Consider the following 21468-nt stretch of genomic DNA (forward strand, 5'->3'; position numbering starts at 1 on the left):
TTTAATTTGCTTTTCCTCATTTACTAATGTAGTTGAACATCTTTTCATATATTTATTGACCATATGGTTTTCTGTTCTCTGAATTCTTATTCATATTCTTTGACTATTTGTCTATTGGGTTGTTCTTCTCTCTTCTCTCTTTCTACACACACATACATGCACACACATACACATATGAAATATATTTATATTATTTGGAATTCTAATCCTTTGTTGGTTATTAAACTCAGCTCTCTCTTTGTCACTCATCACAAATTTATTCCCTGTGCTTCTTCACAAGTACTTCTTTAAAAGTTCTTGTCTCTTTTCTCTGAAAAAGCATGTCTCAAAGTGTCACTTCCATGTGACAGAATATTTAATTTTCACACCACTGCCACCCAAAGCTCATTTATTAATAACTGGCATTCATAGCACGTGTAGCATGGAGGCTCTTAGTGTGAGGAGATCACACTTAGCCTAAGCTAAAACCCAGACAGAGAGAGAGAGGGAGAGGGTGGCAGAAAGAAGGGGGCATGCATGCAAAGATATGAGTGAATATGGGAAAAGAAACAGGAGGAATAGGGAAAAGGTGGAAAGAAAACAGATTTGAGAGTGCACCAAAAGAGAATAAAGAAGGATGAGCAGAAAAGAGTGATAGAATAAAAGTGAAGAATACTGTAGCCAAAGGAGAATTCACAGAAAGAAATGTAAAAACAAACATATTTACTGCGGGAGGTTGGAGAGAAGAGGGAATGTGGAGAACAGACAAGCTGCCAGGGAAGGTCACAGACCCCTGCCCTCTCCTCCTGGCTATGCTTCCACTCTCCACAGACCATCTCTACCTCATACCTGACAACTCTGCTGCGTGCCCATCTGCATCTCCATACTCAAATTCCAGAGTGGGGCAGTCCACAGAGCCCTGTAATGGAGAAGACTTTGCAGTAACTTGGGAAAAGGAATGAAAAAGGATATTACACTCTCATTTAATACTCATTATACTCTCTTCTTCTCTTAGAGGCGTTAGATCAGGGAGGCAGCTAGGAGAGTCCCATCTGGGCCTTTAATGCAAGAGGTGCCCTCCTCCAAGCCAAAATCCAAGGCTCAGTACAGGGCAGGGCTGAAGGTTCCTATATAAAATCAGAAAATCTGGGTAAAGGGTAGGATTGTGACCAGATATGAAAGCTACGCAATCTGTGCCTGTATCTGACCTACATAAACATGGACCTGAAGAGCATGTAGCTGATTTCTAGAACAATGAGATGAACTAAAACAAAAGAGGTGAGCTGGATTCTAATTTCAGCTATGTCATTAACCCACTGTATGATTTTGGGCAAATCTCGTTTTTTGGATCATAGTTCATTTATTAAAAAAAAAAAAAAAGTCCCTCAGCTCTAGTGTTCCACAACTTCAGGACTGTCAAATAAGGTAGTATTTCTACTCCAACTTGGTTTTTTTTTTTTTTAAAGATTTTATTTATTTGACAGAGCGACAGCAAGAGAGGGAACACAAGCAGGGGGAGTGGGAGAGGGAGAAGCAGGCTTCCCACTGAGCATGGAGCCCGATGTGATGCGGGGCTCAATCCCAGGACCCTGGGATCATGACCTGAGCCGAAGGCAGATGCTTAACGACTGAGCCACCCAGGTGCCCCTACTCCAAGTTGTTTTAAAGCTAGATTTCCTATGATGTTGTATGTATAAATTTATTAATACTATATAAAAATATTTTAATGTGATCCCACCCCCTAACCTCTTTAAGCATTTTGGAGTTATTTCCTACCAGCATACATTATATACAAATTTAAAATTTTTTGAATCTCAGCTATCACCTATTGAAATCTTGAGCAAGTTACTTAACCTGTCTGTGCCTCAGTGTGGTATAAAAAATGTATTTGGTCTTTGACCCTGTTCCAGGCACAGAGCTCCTAAAACCTCTGAAATTTCCTGATAGAAGTGTAATTCATAAGCCCCAGTCAACAATACTTGAGTTTATGCTAATGAGATGACTCCTGGTGAGCCTTTAAGAGTTTCAGGGCTCGCCCCACATCCAGAGAGGGGAGGAAGCTGATGATTGAGTTCAAACAGTGGCCAATGGTTTAATCAACCATGCCTAAGTAATGAAACTCCATAAAAGCCCTAAAACAATGAGGTTTGGGTACACCAAAGTGCTAGAAGGGTGAAACCTAGAGGGCGTTCAATTTCTGCACCATCTCACCCCCATACCTTCTTCTTTGCCTTTCTTCATTTGGCTATTCTTGAGTTTTATCCTTTATAACAAAATTGTAATCATAAGCAGAACAGTTTTTTGAATTCTGTGAGTCACTGTAGCAAATTATGGAATCTGGGGATGGCGGGGTTAGGGGTGGGGGTGGTCATGGAACCTCTGAATTTACAGTTGGCCAGGTAGAAGTGCGTGTAGCCTGGGGGCCCCAGGTGTGGCTGGCATCTGAAATGGGGACTGTCTTATGAGACTGAGCCCTTAACTTGTGGGGTGTGTGCTAACTACAGATAGTGTCAGAACTGAATTGGTGCCAGGGAATTATTGGAAAACGAAGTGCTCAGTTTTCTTATCTGTAAAATGAAGATAACTCATAGGGTCATTATAAGGACTCAATGAGTTAATAGAGAAAAAGCATTTAGGACACTACCCAGCACTTGGTAGTACTATGTAGATGGTTACAGTACTTTGTTGTTTGTTTGTTATTTTATTTAGATTTTATTTACTTATTTGAGAGAGAGAGAGAGAGAGCACTGGAGCAGAGGGGAGGGGTAGAGGGAGAGGGAGAAGCAGACTCCTGGCTGAGCAGGGAGGCGGATGTGGGACTCATCTCAGGGTCCTGGGATCATGACCTGAGCTGAAGGCAGATGCTTAACCAACTTAGCCACCCAGGCGCCCGGTTATACTACTTTGAACTTTACCTACTGTACTTAAAATTTTAATATTATATTATAAAGGCATTATTCTCATATTATCATGACTATCATTTTAAACAGCTAAGTGTACAGCTAAGTGGACAGATAATTGGTTTTCTTAACCAGTTCTCTATTGTTGAACATTTAAGTTGTTTTCAAATTTTTTTTTTTACTATATGTATGAAGCTGTGATACACTTATAATTTTTTTCATATTTAGGAACTTTCCTAAGGATAGATTCTTTTTTTTCAACTAAGGATAGATTCTTGAAAAGGAAATGAATTGCATCAAACCTTATGAATGAATACTTGTATGGTTCTTTGTGTATGACAAGTTGTTTTCCAAAACCACTTTATCAATTTACACTGCCATCAATGCAAATCATATTTAAATCCACTATAGCAAAGCTTTCCAAATACTTCCAGGTTACAGAGACCAAAAGAAAAAAAAAAAAAAAAAAAAGGTGGAGGGTGGGAATGACATTAGGTAGTTCTGATAAGTAGAGACTTAAAAACCTTTTTAAAATATATATTTCAAAAAAGGATAGTTTAATACTCCCAAAATGAGGACACAATATTAGAATAAAAGAGTCATTAACAGCATGTTTTTCAAAGTTTTTGGATTGTAAATCAAAGAATAAATAAACTTTACATTACGTCCCAACACACACACACAAAACTGGACCAAAGTTTAACAAAATAGTATCACTATTACTATATGTGATGTAGATATTTTCTATTATTCTATTTCTTTAAAAAAAATGTTGGCATCAACTCACAGATTACCCCCTACGTTTGAAAAACACTGTTTTAAATTGCATACATCCTTCAGCAGGGCCAAGAGCCAGCATCCCGGTGACAAGATGTCACATGTTCCCTGCTATGATGTGACCAGAAGGACAGTCACCTCTGCGGTCTTCTACCTGAAAGGCCAGAATCTCACCTTATGTCAGACCCTGAATGAAGGAGGCTCACTGAGAAATTCTCACAGCCCACAGCAGGCTCAAAATAACTGGGGCCTGAGAAGGACGCCTGAGGGACACAGCCTTGCATCAGTCAAAGGACCAATGTTGCTTCCATAGTTTGGACAAAGGCACTGTGGAAACCTGAGGAGCTGACATCAGGGGAAACTGAGCAAGGGGTACAAGAGCCCTCTGCACCATCTCTGCAACATCTCTGTAAACCTAAAATCACTCCAAAGTAAAAAGTCTAGTAAAAAAAATAATAAATTGCATAATCCTTTATTTATTTATTAAGTAAGCTCTACACCCAACATGGGACTTGAACTAATGATCCAGAGATCAAGAGTTTGCATGCTCTACCAACTGAGCCAGCCAGGCACCCCAAATTGCATACATCCTTTAAATTTATTGTATTGAACTACATTTTATGAAAAATTCACTTTAATGTCCCAAATTTTCCTCAGTTTGCCACAAACCAGTAAAACTTTGTCAAGGACTTTGGAAACCAATTAAACAAAGGGATCTGGCTAAAGAGGCCTGAGGTGAATTATTTGGTTAAGAATCTTCTTATTAAGGGGTGCTTGGGAGGCTCAGTCAGTTAAACCACCAACTCTTGGTTTCGGCTCAGGTAGTGATCTCAGGGTCCTGGGATCCAGCCCCATGTGGAGCCCTGCATCAGGCTCTGCGCTCAGTGGGATGTCTGCTTGTGGATTCTGTCTCTCCCTCTGCCACTCAGTTTGTGCTCGCCCACGCATGCTCTCTCTCTCTCTCAAATAAATAAATCTTTTAAAAAAAGAATCTTCTTATTAAGTAAATAATTATTCTCTAGCTTCCTATTTTCCTTGGGATGTTCATACACTAAGCCACTCGGAGAGGGTAGGTCAACTAGAGTCCCTTACAAACACAATGATGGATGAGGACGCTCTCTTGAATTGCGCCAACAGTAATTCTCTTCCAGTAATCCTTTAGAAGCACAAGAGGTCAGGGGGAAAGACAAAAACAAAACCATCTCCTCTGAGGATTGTATTCCACAGGAAAGCAAACGGAGGGAAGGAAGGAAAGGCAGATAGTCATCTAAGTCTGGCACCTGAGTGTTGTGGTGATAGGGAATGTACTGACAGGTAAAAAGCAGCTTTCCTGCTGCAGTGGAAGGTGGAGGAAAGCTAATCTTTCCAGCCAGCCTTTTGGCAGGCAATGAGCCCAGATGGAGAGGATCACTGCAGTTGTCCATTTCCAAGCATAAAAAGTGCGCTGCAGACAACCAGGAGGTAAAACTGTGGGGCAGGTGGAAAGCTCTGAGTCTCTGGATACTGAATTCACTGGCAAAAGGAAAGTACTATCAGAGTCCTTTTCTTGAAGGAAGACTTGATAGGCAGGGAAAAGGCCTCCTACATCCTTTTTTTTTTTTTTTTTTAAGGTTTTATTTATTCATTAGAGAGAGAGAAAGCGAGAGCACAAGCAAGGGCAGAGGCAGAGGGAGAGGGAGAAGAGAGGGAGGAGAAGCTGCAAATTGAGCTGGGAGCCTGACATGGGGCTCGATCCCAGGACGTGGAGATCACAACCGGAGCCGAAGGCAGCTGCTCAACCATCTGAGCCACCCAGGCACCCCTCCTACTTCAGTTTTAATTCCCCCCAAATTGGTTTCATTCTGAAACCAATTATTTTATTTACTTGCATATTGTCTGTCTCTCTACCCTGACTAGAATGTTTGCTCCACAGAGCAAAGACCTTGTCTTGTTCACCACTGTATTCCTAACACCTAAACAGTGCTGGGCATGTAGGAAGGACTCAATAATTTTTGAATCAATGAATGACCCACCATCTCTCCCCCAAAAATACATTTAAGCAAGAACAATGTCTCTATGGGGGAATGAGGCACAGGGTGCCCTAAAACACCAGATTCAGGGGTGCCTGGGTTGAGTATCCATCTCTTGGGTTCCTCTCCAGTGGTGATCTCATGTGTTATGGGATAGAGCCCTGCATGGGGCTCCATGCTCAGCAGGGAGTCTGCTTGGGGATTCTCTCTCTCTAAAATAAATAAATGAATCTTAAATAAATAAAATAAAAGGCCAGATTCATATTTTTTTTTTTAGATTTTTTTTTTTTTTTTTTTTTTTATTTGAGACAGAGAGAATGAGAGACAGAGAGCATGAGAGGGAGGAGGGTCAGAGGGAGAAGCAGACTCCCTGCCGAGCAGAGAGCCCGATGTGGGACTCGATCTCGGGACTCCAGGATCATGACCTGAGCCGAAGGCAGTCGCTTAACCAACTGAGCCACCCAGGCGCCCCAAGGCCAGATTCATATTGAGGCAGGGAAGGAGATGATGTGGACAGAACCCTAATCTAGCTAGCAAGACAGTAAGGCTGATCTCTGCCTCCAAAAGGTGGTGTGACTCTGGGCCAGTCTTTTCATCTCCTCCACTTCTCTTTTTTAGAAAATGTGATGGATTCCTCCTTGTCTGTATCAAAATGGAAAACATATATGAAATCCCTTTGGAAACTGTGATATACTTCAAATGGCAAACCATTGCTGGGACAAGTTAGACCTGGCTTCTAGTACCAGCTCTGGCCCTGTGAGCTACTGTATGTACTGACCAATTACATGCCCTGTGCCTGAACTGAATTAAACATTTGACATTCAGTTATCTCACTTGGCTTTATCACAACCTTCTGAGGTAGGTAGTATTAACCTCATTTTACAGATGAAGAAATGAGCTCAGAGAGGTTTGGCAATTTGCCAAAAGTCACACAGTAAATGGTAGGGCTAGGATTCAAAACCGGGTCTGACTGACCTCAAAGCTTGGTGCTCCTGGCCACTATGCCAGATGTATGCTCCTGGTCAAGTAACTTCTGTCTCTTACTTCTGTAAAACAAGGGGCTAAAACAGATGATCTCTACAGATCCTTCCACATCTGACATTTTGTGGTCTATTCTGTGTGTGTGTGTGTGTGTGTGTGTGTGTGTGTGTGTGTGTGTGTGGTCTATTCTCCTGATCCCCACTCACATCCAATTCTACTCTTGGCTAGTTGATGGAAACTGGCTGGTGAGGGGGTAGGGGACTAATAATTCACTCCTTTCATCCTCCTAGTTAGCATTTCTTTTCAGAAGAAGTGACCGAAACATTCATATTCCTATCTGTGGGTTTGTATCCTGGACAGTTCCATCCACTCCCTCCTGTACAGCCCCTGCCTGAATCCTGTCTCATTAACTCTTACTGGTAGGGGTCCTGAGGTCCGTGGAAGGCACTCCCTAAAAAGCCTGCCAACAACACTCGGGGGGAAGGGGAAGCGCAGACGTCACTGGGCACATCTGGATCCGATCGCTAGCCCGGGGCTGGGGGGGCGGCTGCCCACACGCCCGCCCCTCTCCACTGCGGCGGAGCTTGGGCCACCCCCCCCCCCCCATCCCTCAGGCCAGTCACTTAACCTCTCCGCGGCGCCCGTTTCCCCCGTAAATCTAAAACACGAATCCCCACTTCAAGGGGCTGCTGAGATTAAGTGAGATACATATTTGAAAAGTATCAGGTATATTCGATATCGCGCTACATCTTCGCGCCCCCAGAGGCGAGGCCAGAAGGCGAAGAAGCCCCCGACCCGCGGCAGGAGACTGGCAGAGAGGGATCAGAGGCTGCAGAGCCCAGAGTCCAGGCTCCTGCGGACGCCGCAGGTGCCCGCTCCAAGGGGCGACCCCGAGCGCACCGGGGGCTCCGGAAGGGGAGGAGGACCGGGCCGAATCACCTTAGCCACCGCTTCCAGCCCGCCGGCGTCTCCCGGCCCCAACTGAAGCTCTCCGGGTTCCTCACCTCCGACTCCCGCCGCTGGCTTCTGAACGCTTCCCGGCCCTTGGGCGCTGCCTGCTTCCCTTTGCCGCCGCCGTTGCCGTTGCTATTGGTGGACGAGCTCCCGGCCCCGGGCGCCGCGGGGTCCTCCATGCGGCCCGAGTCAGCGGCTTCCCTCAGCGTCCCCGCGCTCTCTGTCCGGGGCGACCCGACCACCGCGCTCCGGGAGCCAGGCCCCGCCCCCAACAGCTATTGGCTGTGGTCTTGCCCCGCAGTCCCGCCCCGCAGCGCAATTGGTTGTTCGACGGCTCGAAGCGGGACTTGGAGGAGGCGGGGGGCGGGGCTCATTCACGGGATTTCCACCCTCCCTTTTTTTTTGTTAAGTCCTGTGGCGTGGCTGGTAGTCTTAGGCTCCGGGGTAGGCTCCGGGCTCCACCTCCCGAATTCGGGGCCTTGAGTTCTGGCAGGTTATCTTTTTGCTTCCCACTCAGCACTCACTCCCTCCCAAATAGCGACCTTTTGGGGGAGCTCTAGTCTCCGCCTCTTGCTCCACTGCAGTCTCCCTTTCCCCATTACCACGGACCTCTATCCCAGCTCCCGCATTAAGCCCCAAGTCCCGTGTCAGTCGCAGGGGAGGCGTGGCAACGCCGGGTAGCCAGGGACACCGCAGGAAACCAGGGACCCGCTCTCTGAGAACTCCTCCCGCCCGGAGTGAGGGCTTGGCTGGGAGATGGTGGGTTGAGGGGTCGGGTGGGACGTTTTCACTTCGCTGAAATTGCTGGCGCCCTTCAGAGCTGCTCCTAGTCATCTTTCTCCTCCGAAGTGGGGCACCTTCCTCAGGTGTGAGCTAGGGAGAAATGTTGAATGGAGAGCAAGCCCCCACCTGCTCCCCAGTCCTTTCCTTCATTCCTCTAAGATCCTTCCTAAGGGCTCGATACAAAGGAGGCGATAAAAAGCGGTTTACAGTAAATATTTAAGCTGTCTGTGTTGGTAATTAGAAGCCCCAAACAAGCAGCCTGAGGGGCATGGGTGGAACAAAATGGGTGGGATTGGGGGAATTGTTGAGCTACCACTTTGTTCCAGGCATTGCACTAGACACTTTCCAGATACCACATGGTATTTCACTCTGACAGGTTGTTTTCACTAATCTTGTATTACTGTTGAGAAAACCAGGACTCAGAGATTACTCCTTGCAGTTCCCAAGGTATCATATTCTATCTTGTCTCAGTGTCTTTGCAGTTCTTTCTCTCTGGAAAAAACTTTCTGCTCTTCTAAGTGCTAACTTCTATTGTTCCGTGAAGATTCTATTTCGTTATTACCTCCTCTTCCAGAAAGCCTTCCTTTGACCCTTCTCAACCCACTCAGGCTGTGTTGGAGTCATACCAAGTCTGCTTGGATTCAAAATTCTTATATTTTCTACTATATCCCCAAAGTAAGAGGCTGAAAGGAATTATTCCCCCTTCCTATATCTTAGGAACAGCTCTCTTTTCTTAATAATACTTTTTTTTTAATTTTATTTTTAAGTAATCTCTACACCTAACGTGGAGCTCGAACTTACAATCTTGAGCTCACGAGTTGCACGTGCCACCGACTAAGTGAACCAGGCACCCCAACTCTGTTTCTTTCTTAACCATATCTCTCCCTCGTACTTTGCTGTGCTAGTCAGTAGGTGACAGATCAAGGCAGAGTTGAAAAAGAGAACTCCTTGGAGCTTTCTCAGTTCCTTTCTCTTCTATTCCCAACATCTCCTTACTGTATCCACCCAACCATTTTCCCTTTCCTCTCCCATCCCCTGCAAACTGAATATAAGTTCCTTCAAAGTAAGGCCAAGTTTTGTTCATTTTGTAAACCTCCTATGTGTATGTTTAACACAGGGTTTCTGTAATACTGACTGAAAAGTTATTTGTTGTAAGGAGCTGTCCCATGCGTGTAGGAATCCTTGACCTCTCCATACTAGATGTCAGTATTAGTAACCTCCCCCAAGTTGTGACAACCAAAAGTGTCTCCAGATATTGCAAAATGTTCCCTGAGGAGCAAAATCTGCAGTTGAGACCTACTGGTTTAACAGAATTGAATTGATGTGAATTTCCAAGGAAGTCCATGGCTCAAGGCCTAAACTATTTGATTTTGGAATTTTTTTCAGGGTAATATTTGTTAAACTCTAAGATTCACACTCTGCTTTCAAATTCACAACCCACGCCTAGCTCATCACTGCTGCAGTGTGGTAAACCTGCCACAGCACAGCCCATTGGCGTTTCTTAATAAAAGAATTAATTATTCTGTCTTCCTCTCCCCAATTCCTATCCTCCTAACAATCAGAGTTCTAGGATTGACAGGCCCAGAACTTCGTATTTCTTTTGTGAGCCTAGTCAATCAGTAGGATTCTCAAACAGTGCTGGCAGATAGGAGTGGCCAGTTTTGAGGCTTTGTTCCTTTTCCAGTCTATTCCTTGGGCAAAGGAACAAAGCCTCAAACCGGCTTCAAATGGGAGTAGGACTGAGGACAGCTTTCAAGTCTCCTCTGGCCTCTATGCGAAGCCAATTGCTGAGCCTGGAGCTCCATCTGACTTCACTTTCAGAGAAGGGGTTTGAAAAACTGGTGTTAGGGAGATTGCAAAGAATCAACACAAGAGACCTCAATCCATTATCTTTTCCAAAACCCAGTGGAATGGGAGACAGTGAAGACCAGACATTTGTCTGCTCCTTATAGGCCCAGACTTTCAGAGCTTGTCATAAGGAAGAAGACATCTGGAAAACAATTCCTGGAATCGGTAACAAGAAACCACGGACTAACTGAGACCTTTGAAACTATAGGCCATGGACTTGGCACACACTGAACTTTTTAAAGCGTATTTGTCAACAAAGATGTGATAGCCATCAATACCCTTGACCACAGAGGCATCCACATATATAGCTGGGAGCTAATTAGGGGCTAGTCTACAAGTTTTTCCACCTTGCAGAGATGGCTCCAGTAGTGAGTTATTTTTAAATCAACACTACCACTTTTCCTTGTCCCAAAACTCAGGCATTTTGGGGCTGCTAGCAGAGGGTTGGAGGTATAAATAGGTATAGTTACAAGGACTGAACATATCCTCTTCCCCATATAAGCACTCAACGTTAATCCATGGAGGTCAGATACCGGATTAAATAGAGAGCACCTGTTACAGAGAGCACTTAAAAATAAGATGCAGAAAAGTCTTACAATACTTAATTTTTGAGGACGTTGGGCAGCCAGGGTGATGTAGTAGAAAAAGGACAGAATATCTTCCTCTCCTATCAATGGCACAGGCAACAGAGGCTGTGGGACCCTAGACTGAGATAAGGAATTGATGCTTATGTAGCACATGGTGTGTGCCCGGTTTTTGAGCAGCGTTTTAAAAATTAAATCAGGTCTTTAAATCCTTGCCCTAGGAGACAAGCATTAACCATTTCATAGGCAGAACTAAGGCTCCGAGTGGTTGGTTATATTATATATATATATATATATATATATATATATATATATATATATATATATATATCAAATTATACAACTTGTAAATGGAAGAGCTGGTCAAATGAGCCTGACTCAAAGTCCAATCTCTTTCCATACAGACCACAAGCTAGAGAAATTGCACAACCCTTGGTAGTCAGGGCTTACCCTATGAGCTTGAAAATAAGACCCAGGCACCCAAGTGCCCATCTTTCACAGAAGAGGACTCAAGCCCTGCTCTAAGGGGGTGAAACTGCCAGCTGGCTCACAGGCTTCATTGCTAGCCGCTGCATTCTCCATCTCCTCGACTGGAGTGGCACCAGCTTTGAGCCATTACCAACTGCCCCGACTATTTTAGCTCTTAGTTTAGAGAAACACAAGTCAAAGTAGCAGAAGATTCTGAGAGGGAAGAAAACATCTTGCATACAGGAAGAACTAGGTTAGGCTGTCAACTAAGAAAGGTGGCTATCAGAAAGCTACTCAAAAATGGCCACTCTACTGGCAGTTGAGAAAGAAGAGGCAGTTGGATTTAATCTTCTAGTTACTGATTTAGTCAGGCAAAAGCTGACTTGGAGACAAAACTCTGCCAGATTATTTCTTCCATTTGGTTGGATGTAGTCAGGTTCTGGGTGTCAGAGCCCTTTAATCCCAAACCATGGATTCTGGCTTCCTGTGCTCTCCAGCTAAGGGCAGCACAGAGAGGATTTGGGGGACCTAGAACCAGATGTTTCTCTGCCTTAGGCCTATACTTCTCAACTCCCAGGTTAGTTAAGCATCTGCCAGAGGAGACTTGAAAGCTGTCCTCAGTCCTACTCCCATTTGAAGCCGGTTTGAGGCTTTGTTCCTTTGCCCAAGGAATAGACTAGAAAAGGAACAACTCCCCAGGGTGATGCTTCTTTTCTTTTTTTAAAAGATTTTATTTATTTATTTGAGAAAGTGTGTGTGCATGTGGTGGGGTGGGGAGAGACAGAGAGAGAGAAAGAGAGCATGAGCAGGGGGGCAGAGAGGGGCAGAGGGAGAGGGAGAAGCAGACTCCCCGCTGAGCAGGGAGCCAGATGTGGGGCTTGATCCCAGGACCCTGGGATCATGACCTGAGCCGAAGGCAGATGCTTAACTAACTGAGCCACCTAGTTGCCCCTCCAGGGTGATGGTTCTGAGAAAGCAGGTTCTTTACACACATAACCAGGGGGCAGGTTGGGGGTAAGATATTAGTGGAATGGCCCACCATGGCATAAGGGACCCAAGGCTAAGGCCATTTATTTTATTTTATTTTTTAAAGATTTTTTTTATTTATTTGAGAGAGAATGAGATAGAGAGAGCATGAGAGGGGGGAGGGTCAGAGGGAGAAGCCGACTCCCTGCTGAGCAGGGAGCCCGATGCGGGACTCGATCCCGGGACTCCAGGATCATGACCTGAGCCGAAGGCAGTCGCTTAACCAACTGAGCCACCCAGGCGCCCGCTAAGGCCATTTAAACATGCCTATTGGTAGCTGCTTTTGGTAGCCTATTGGTAAGATGCTTTTTACATCCTTGCCCTGCAGCAGGCTCTCCAGCCCTTTGCCCAGAAACATCTCTCATCTCTGAATTCGTAGTTCACAGAAGCAAGGAATACTCTCAAGACAAGAATCCATTTTAAGAATATTTTATTTATCTTTTGAGATTACATAGTCATTATTGCTGATCTAATACAATCACTTAGACATAAAGATTTCCAAGAGCCTCTCAGAAATGGCGATCCTTAGAGGTTTTATTTCCTTTCAGTAAGATGACAATGAGAACTAGATGATTATATATATAATATATATATTATATATATAGTTTAGTTTATCGTCTATGTAGAATTTGCTGGTGTTGCCTATTTTCTTTCCGTAATTTTCCTTTATTAAAAAAGCATAATGCAACAATGCATTTTGATTTCTTTTTTTTTAAAACCATGACAAAGTTAATTTTGAGAAAACCACAGGAGCAGCAATTTCAGATTTGTTCAGAGAAAAGCCAAGCAGCAAAAAAGCTTTGCAGGAGTATGTGGCCATGGGGAACCGTGCTCATACGGGAGGGTAGGATGAGGAGGTAGGAGGGCAGACAGAAGGTAGACCAGATACCTCTTTTCTTTTTTAATGAGAAAAAAAACCAACCCTGATTTTCCATTAAGACGGCAAAAAAGACCTTGAAAACTAGCACAAATTCATCGTAGAGAAAACAGTAAGTATCCCCACCTGCCAGGGCCATATACAAACAGATAATTAGTCTTCTTTCCCATGTTTCCAGATACCTAAGATGCATCTCAGGTGAGAGCTTGAGGGAAGAAGATACATTTGTTCTGATTCCAAGGGTAGAGGGAATGACCAAATTCCAACATTAAGGTAGAACCCAGATACTCAGGAGGCCTGGGCCTCCTACTTCTTAATGGTTGCTGACATGGGGTCCCCAGAGACAAAGGAAAAGAGGTCATCTGAAACTCAGAGGCAAATACCTCACCATGGGCAACAACATTGGCAACCTAACCTAGAGGCCTAAGGTGGCTCCTTTTTTATTTGGAATGGGTCTCTTTACTATAGCAAGGCAGGGTATGCTCTGTCAGGATCAGTACGTAGTAATGCTCCTCCACAGAAAGCCAGGCTTTACTGAGAAACAGCAGGTTATGATTTTTGGCTTAAGAACATAACAGGCTAGAGCTCAAATATCTGCCTAATGGAATCTGCCCTTGATATGAGTTACAAAGATCTGTATCTTTGTACAAAAGAGATCCAATTAATTAATACAAAACTCAGAACTGGGTAGGCAAAAGGAAGAACTGAGTGGCCTAGTGGAATTTTCAGCATTTATGATCTTTCTCATGAAAGAATATAGCCGTGTATGTGGCACTTTTCCAGTATGTGCTAAGACATACAGCCTCTGAGGAACCAGACGTTATGGGCTGAGGCTATATACTATTTAATGAGGCAAATAGCCATTTACCCAAAGCCCACCTCCCTACCTTCAAAAGGAAGGTCACTTCCAGACTAGCTCTGAAAGTATATGTGAAGACCAGGAGAAGTTGAAGAAGGTGGAGGTAGGAGAGGAGAATCAGGGTGGTAAGGTTATAGTGATCCTGGGTGGTCTGGTGGTGTTTCCTTGAGTCACCTTGGTCGTGAGACTATGAGGCAGACCAGGGTAGGAAAAAAAATGGGAAAAGAAACAAACAAACAAACAGACCTGAGAGTGTTAAAGAAGGTTGTCAGGTGGGAAAGAGACTCGCTTCATTCAGGATTTCTAGGGCCACTCCAGACTTTAACTCTTAGAACCAGTCTGGTCCCAATGAAACCGTTAAGACCAACAGGTCAGTCTCCCTCCAAAAGGTATCCAACTCTTACGTGGGACATAAAATTTCAGGCTGCTCACATTACTAGTTTTTTGTAATGTTGGAGTTACTCAAGAAACCACCTCTGAAATATAGAATCCTAAGATGGAAGAGGTAAGAATATAAAAATATATCCCAGTAGAGAAGAAAAACCACAGACTAAGTCAGAGACACCAGATGTCAGTTTCATCAATGGCAATTGCCAAAGAAATGAATGTCTGAGGAGGTTCAAACTAGTCAAACTAGCTTTAATCATCTGGACACAGTTTACAGTGTCATCTCTGTGTAGCTTAGCCAGTTAAGCTGCAAAGCCCTTCCCAGGAGACAAACAAATATATTCTGCTTCTTTAGAATGTCAGGCTGTGGACCTGATTGGCCTGTACCACTTCCAAAGCCCTATACTCCCAAATCCATTGGAAAGTACATCTTTCCCTGCTCATATTCAAAAGCAGTTTAGGCAATAAGAGGAAATTTCAGGAAGCAGAGTTTCACAACAAGCTCTCCTTTTCTGAGACAGTGCCAGTCTAGAGGGAACTTCCCGGGAAACTGTTCACTTAAATGACAAGTAAAACTATGGGCCCCAGTGGGGCTGGCCCTCACCTCCTGGGCAGAGGTGAGGTGGGTTACAAAGATGGCAAAAAAAAAATGTCTAACAAACACCAGAGCTGCTGAGGAAATAATGGAGGCACATTCCTCTTGGAACCAGAAAGTGTTAAAACAGACGTGAATATTCAAGGAAGAAAGGGATCCTGGGTAAGGAAGGAGACTCCCAGTAAGCACAGGCATAGCTAAGTTCTTGGTGTAGCTTGCTGAAGCCATAACACTCCATCCTTCCTAGTCATTTTATAAAGAAGGCAGTGATAGTGATGGTCAAGGCTGGGAACCCAGGCCATGTTAATTCAGTGGCTTCCAAAAGGCCTCACCTGGGGAAGGGCCAAAGCTGAGAAAGGCCGCTGCTGAAAATTTATTCCAGAAAACTCCAGAGAACAAGGAGTCTGGAATCCCTGGACTAACTCCTGAACCTGGACAAGAGACAAATGACCACTGCTGAGGATTCCAAGTCAATGGGGAATGGTGCAGAAGATGCACTGGGAAGGATTACCCCATATCTTTCCTTCCTCAGCCTGTCCTTTGTGGCTCTCACAGCCCTCAGGGCAGTAACCACACTCTGGGCCAAGGCAACAGGCACAGGATTCTAGATTTTAATAAATAAATAACCTAACATATAGGGTGAGCACGGCGGGCAGCTGATTGGAGAAGCAGCTTGCTGGGTTCTTTCCTGTATAGGAGTGGAGAAAAGACTTGGAGTTCTATTCCTTAAAACTTCTTCTGGCTTGAATTACAGGAACTTAATACCTAGAGGGAGAAAGAAAGATGAGACTGTGATGTTATCAGTTTGTGAGGATGCTGGGACATGAAGAGCCCACCTAAAGGTATATAGCAGCAGGGAGGCAGGGACTTTTCTGGAGTGTAGGATGAGGGCAGATACATGGAGGTGCTTTTTCACATCAGTGAAAAAGACCAGTATTTCTCCATAAAGAGGTAAAAGTCGTATCAAGAAGATGAAATGGAAAAAGGCAAATTCAGAAAAGGGAACACTATGTAGTGTCTGGAGAAGGCCTCAAAGAGTCCTTTGGGGTGGCAGTGAGGGGGAGTAGATTTATTTTCCTGAGTTCGTGTAAATGTGAAAGATGCAAAGTCCAATTCCAGTGCAGAAAGCTCTTTTCTACCCAGGCTTCCCTGTTTTCGGGGTGGCGGGTGGGGGGAGGGTGGCGGCAAGGCACCTGTAGTAATTAGGCTTGAAGGGCCCATTCTTGTTGAGTCCCAGATACTTGGCCTGTTCGTCCGTCAGCTCTGTCAGGTGGGCATCAAAAGTGGGCAGGTGTAGGCTCGCCACATACTCATCTGGAACAGACCACAGAAGCCCTGGTGTAAACATTCGTGCGTCTTGTCTTGCTGTTCTCTCCAGGCTAGGCCTTAAAAAGTTGGAAGATACCTTCTAATTCCCAGAACTGAAAGAAAAATGCTCAACTGGCTCACTGGCCCAGAATTCTAAGGAGTAGCTGCTTGAGTTTAAAGCCAAGTGTTTTTCAAAGCCAGAACACTTCTTTTTTGCTAGCTGTCTCGTCCTTGAAGCTTTCCTTCTCCCCAGAAAGGGAGATATGAAAGAAGCAATAGTCCTTAGCATCTAAAAGGATGGGGTAGCAGGGGACTAAAAAATGGGAAACTTGAACTTCACTTCTGCCTTACACTCTATACTTCGGGTTACTCTGAAAAACAAACACCTGAGGATATTGGAAAGGAATGTCTAATAATGACACTACACTGTTTGCTTTGCTTTTAGTACCCTTAGTTCTTATGGGTTTCTGTTTACATTCTATTACCTGAATACATATTATTCAGAATTTCATGTAATTTTCTAAGTATTTGTTTGGTCTTCCTAACTTTATTATACATTCAGTCAAAACAGACTGTTCTATTTCTTTTATATCCTTCCAAAGGATATATTAAAGGGAAAATATGTCAACTTCTAACAGTTGCTATGCATCTAGGGCTAAAGCAGAACAAAACTAGAAGCTGATTTATTCTCTGATCTTTGCCTCAGGAGTTTATAAACACACTGCATTAGTTCAGGTGCTTGAGGCAGGTTCTTTAAAAGTTCAAGACAGTTTAACGTTTCTCTTATATGAAACACCCACATAACTAGTCTAACAGAAGCTATGCAGTCTTTCCTTTGGCCTGGACAATGAGGTCAGAGTGAGAAGATGTAGTATGAGAAGTTTTCTTGGTCTGAGGAAAGTCTGGAAGGGGCTATGTAGCAGCCTAGAAATGGAATAAGTCAGATGTCACAAGGTAGAAGATGAGTCCTCTTTGTTAGGGGAAGATTTTTTTCTCCTTTGAGGTTCTTGCATATAAGATACTTTAAGACAGAAAATCCTTAAAATTCACAGGCAGGTAAACCAAGTCATAGCAATATGTAATGATTTCAATAGGGCAACTCATGTGGAAAATGTGATAAATCCACTAGGAAGGGAACCTAGGAATCCTAGCTCCTACTTTGGAAGATACAGACATCATTTTTTCTCCCTATCCATAAGAAATTTAGCGCCCCAAAGTTCATTTAGCCTCTGACTCTGAACTACTTTGTTAAGGATGGGGATGGAAGAGCACATGCTTACCCATTTTCTTGGGCAACAGGTAGACATCCTGCTTATAACGACCCTCAGGAGCATTGTAAAGCTCTATCAAGGCAAGAGCCTAGAAAAGCAGAGAGATGGATGCTGATGTGCCATAATATCAAGTGAAACCTTGATGGTCTAATGACCCTTTCCAGCCCACTGCTTTCCCCCTCTGGTGGCCCTACCTGAGTAGTAGCGGTGATTGAGAGCACAAATGTAGGCACTGTGGAGCAGCTTAGGTTCAGCAGACGGCCCTAGAGAGCAAGGGTTAAGACACAGATGGGTTAGGACAAAGTCTCTAGCCTTTGAGGAGTGAGGGACGAGCACAACTGCCATTTTCCAAATACCTCACAACTACCATTGCTGGATAAAAAGCAGGGGTTCAATAAATAGGAATGAATTGATTGACATTTAAGTGGAATTAAAAAATTCTGGAAAATTTGATGAAGGTAATAGATAAAAGATCTCTGGGATTATGTAAAAAGGGATAGAGATGGTCACATGATACTGAGGCTTATGCCAAGGAAGGGCATATTTCTCTTGAATTTTCTACTTTCTACAACAGAATATCTTCCTTCTGAGGTATTGGCATTCCTTTGGAAGACTGTTGTAAACAAGGATGTAGTCAAATCCAAGGGCAACACCTCCAGGTTGTGAGGGGAGATACTTTTGGATTTAGGAAGCTGTGATGATTTCTGTGCTTCTTCCTTAGTTTGGTTCTCCTGAATTCAAGGGTATCCTTGTATTTTTACTGGGTGACTCAGAGAATACAAGAGGTAGAGACTACTGGAGAATGTTATCCTTTCCTATTTTGTTTCCCAGGAAGCCTGACCACTTTTTTTGCTCAAACATAGTAGCCAAAACCAACTGTGGTGCTTGCTTTTGTCACCAAAATTACTAGATGGGACCTCCCAGGGCCACTGGAAACAAGTCACCAGACAGCTGGCTGATACCAAAGCAATTAATGAATATTTAACAACCTGCCCATCCCTTCCCTGGTATACACTCCTTTCTTGTGAAGAAATAATCCAGTCCCTTTACAGATGCCCTAAAGTATTTGAGAAGGTGGAATAAGGTGAAAAAAGAGAAAGAGAACAGTAAGGATACTCAAACATAAATTTAAGGGTCTCTAGGTGAAGATGGTATTATCGTTTACATTTTCATATTCAGTTTCTTTACTTAAAAAAAAAAAAGGAAAGAAAACTGACAGAATATCAAAACTCGAGGAAAGTATTACTAATCTCTTGTTATTTTGGTATCTTTCTCCAAAGAAGAGAAACTATCAAGGTCAGAACAGGGGGCACATCAATATTGCTGTCAGGAATCTAAGACTAGGGAAGAGAAGCTTTCAAGAAAGGAAAAGTGGCCAAACATTGACATGGAAGGCTAAGTGGAATGAAAATGAAGAATAAGTCTGAGCCAGAAGAAGCGAGGATGGGGAAATATTAATCACACAACCCATATATAGCTGGGTACCTACTACACATCTGGCTCAATTCAGAGGAATGGTCACTCAAAAACATGGAATCTATCAGCAAAGACAGGACCTTCCCAGAGCTTGCCTAAGACAGTTTAGTAACTGTCAGGAATATCTGCTTTGTGCTTACTGATTAAGTCATCCCACAAATGACATTATCTCTTTATAAGCATCAGTCAAAGTGGCATTGGTTCTATCTGTTAATTCTTCCACAGTAATAGTCATTATCTGACTCAACCTTTGGAGTGACACAGAGAGACAAGATAATTGGTGAAAAGTAAGGAACCAAAATAGTTTCTTAATTGCTGAATGAAAAGATCCTTCACAATTAGATGTAAAATCCAGTGGTAAAGTAGTTCAGCTTGTGCTAAAGAGGAGCTGAAAATATAAGAGAACATGTGGAGGAGGGGACCTGGGTATTGCAGTCTCTCCTGCCAGGGGTGAATTTCTCTTACCAGTCTCAGGTCTTACCTCTGCCAGCAATACTATCCTCTTGCCATCAGGCCATATTACATGGTCAACTTGGGATCTCACTCGCTCCCAGGTCAGTTCTGGTGTCCGCAGACTTGCCTGGAACACATACAGCAAGCACATCATCAGCCATGACTTGTCCCACTGCATGGATGGAAAGATGTTGAAGGGAGCCATTTCAAATAGCAAGTTGAAAGGAGCAACCAACATGCCAGACGGAGAATACCTGTCCCGGGTTGGTTAGGACTGTTCCATTTCGGGGAATTTAATCTTAGGCCCAGCCAGGAAGGGATCACTCAGGATGTCATTCCACAACATAGAGTGTACTGCTAAGCACAGTATAAGGTGCTATGGGAAATACAAAAGAAACCACAGACATGGTTTCTGCCTTCAAAAAGCTCATACTTTAGCTGGGGACACAAAACAATGCATATGTGAGGGGGGAAAAAGCCTTTAAAATACTTATAAAGCAACATGCAAACAAGTGCAAATTAATACAGAGCAAACAGAATACATAAGTGCTGAAGAGAAACAGAAAAAAGAAGGATCAGAGCTAAGTGGGATTTGTTAGAGAAGGCTGGTTGTCCTAAATATAGCATGCTGGGGCCCAAGGTTCTGCCTTCATGTCCTCATGTCCCAGGTTCCACCTTCTCAATGACAGTGGGTCACCCTAAAGTTACAGAAGCTTCGTGACCTAAGTGCAAATGTGAGGTAGCCTTTAGAGAAATGCTTAATGGCAGAGTAAAGCTCCCAACAGCTCACCCTCCTTCCATTTCTGTATATATTCCGAGAACAAGAGAAGAAATGTTAAGTTTATTAACAGCAGCAATCAAGTAACAGTCACAGGGTTTAGACTTAAGATAACAACTTCCTTCTTCCAGTAGGCCATGCCTAAAATAGAAAGGGAGTCCATATTCTGAAACCATCCATTGGCTCAGTTGGTAAAATTGAGAAGTTCTGCCAAACAGCAGTTTTCAGACAAATAGAGAAACACTTTAGTTATACAATAATCATTTGCTGAGTACATATTATATTTATTCCAGGCAATGTAGTAAAGGACACTATTATAGATGAGACTGTGGACTCCTCTACTAGACTGTGAGCTATTTATGGACAGGGACTGTATCATCTTTTCATTACCAATCTAGTGGGAAAGACAGACATAATTATATTTCAGTATATTTAGGACTATATTAATGATCTAGACCATTTCTTTATTAGGTAGATGAGAAATAGAAAATGTCTTGAGATTTCAAGTTTCATAATTTCATTCAATCTTTATCTAAAGAGCAATTTGGTAGTAGCGAACATATTTTTATATGTACTTAATCTCTGACCAGTTTCACCTTTAGGGCTCCATCCTATAGAAACACTTGCTCAAGTTCAGAATTGTAAGTGCCCAAGAATGTTCAATCCAGTGTTATTTATAATAGCAAAAAATGTAATTTAATAAGGGAATGGCTAAGTAAATCCAGAGAATCTCATACAATGGAATATTATGCAATTCTTATATAAAAAAAGTAGATCTGTATGCGTTAACATGAAAACCATTCATTATTGTTAAGTGAAAAAATAAAGTTGCAGAACAATATACTAGAACCCCAATTTTGTAAATGTTCTACTTCCTTCTTTAAACATATTTACCTTGCTTGAATTTTTATACTAAGCAAGTATTACTTTAAAGTTAGAATTAAGATTTTTTTTATAAATAAACACTGTTTAAAAAGAATTTAAACAAATAGACCACTTTGGGAAGTTAAGGATATACAAAGTAAATCCCTTAGCCTTTAGAAATAACAACATGGAGGGCAATAACCATGTAGAGCCAAAAGATATTGCTTGGTCACACTGGTATTTAAAGTAGTTCAGGTTCTTAGTGTCTCACACTCTTAATCTTCCAGAGGC

At 43.2% G+C, this 21468-nt stretch overlaps 2 protein-coding genes across 11 annotated transcripts in view; both read right to left on the bottom strand.

Moving 5' to 3' along the window:
- The window catches only part of STRIP2 (striatin interacting protein 2), a 52954-nt gene extending 45084 nt beyond the window's left edge, over positions 1-7870 (bottom strand). For 2 of the 3 annotated variants that reach the window (XM_064574961.1, XM_045865206.3), the window contains exons 1-2: positions 7651-7869; positions 829-898 (exon numbers count right to left, since the gene is read on the bottom strand). In XM_064574961.1, coding sequence (XP_064431031.1) covers positions 829-898; positions 7651-7779 — 199 coding nt within the window. In that variant the 5' untranslated portion in view covers positions 7780-7869. Of the gene's footprint in view, positions 1-828; positions 899-7650 lie in introns of all 3 variants that reach the window. The other variant, XM_064574960.1, reaches the window with a different exon arrangement.
- A 4852-nt stretch (positions 7871-12722) lies between these two features.
- Positions 12723-21468, bottom strand: part of AHCYL2 (adenosylhomocysteinase like 2) — a 164836-nt gene continuing 156090 nt past the window's right edge. For all 8 annotated transcript variants that reach the window (XM_064574966.1, XM_064574967.1, XM_064574965.1 and 5 more), the window contains 5 exons: positions 19564-19662; positions 17801-17869; positions 17616-17694; positions 16221-16341; positions 12723-15792 (listed from right to left, as the gene is read on the bottom strand). In XM_064574966.1, coding sequence (XP_064431036.1) covers positions 15786-15792; positions 16221-16341; positions 17616-17694; positions 17801-17869; positions 19564-19662 — 375 coding nt within the window. In that variant the 3' untranslated portion in view covers positions 12723-15785. The remainder of the gene's footprint in view (positions 15793-16220; positions 16342-17615; positions 17695-17800; positions 17870-19563; positions 19663-21468) is intronic.

This window comes from Mirounga angustirostris, unplaced genomic scaffold (genome assembly GCF_029215605.1).
Source record: "Mirounga angustirostris isolate CCGP_5_RB_7025 unplaced genomic scaffold, mMirAng1.0.hap1 SCAF_12, whole genome shotgun sequence".
Lineage (NCBI taxonomy): Eukaryota > Metazoa > Chordata > Mammalia > Carnivora > Phocidae > Mirounga > Mirounga angustirostris.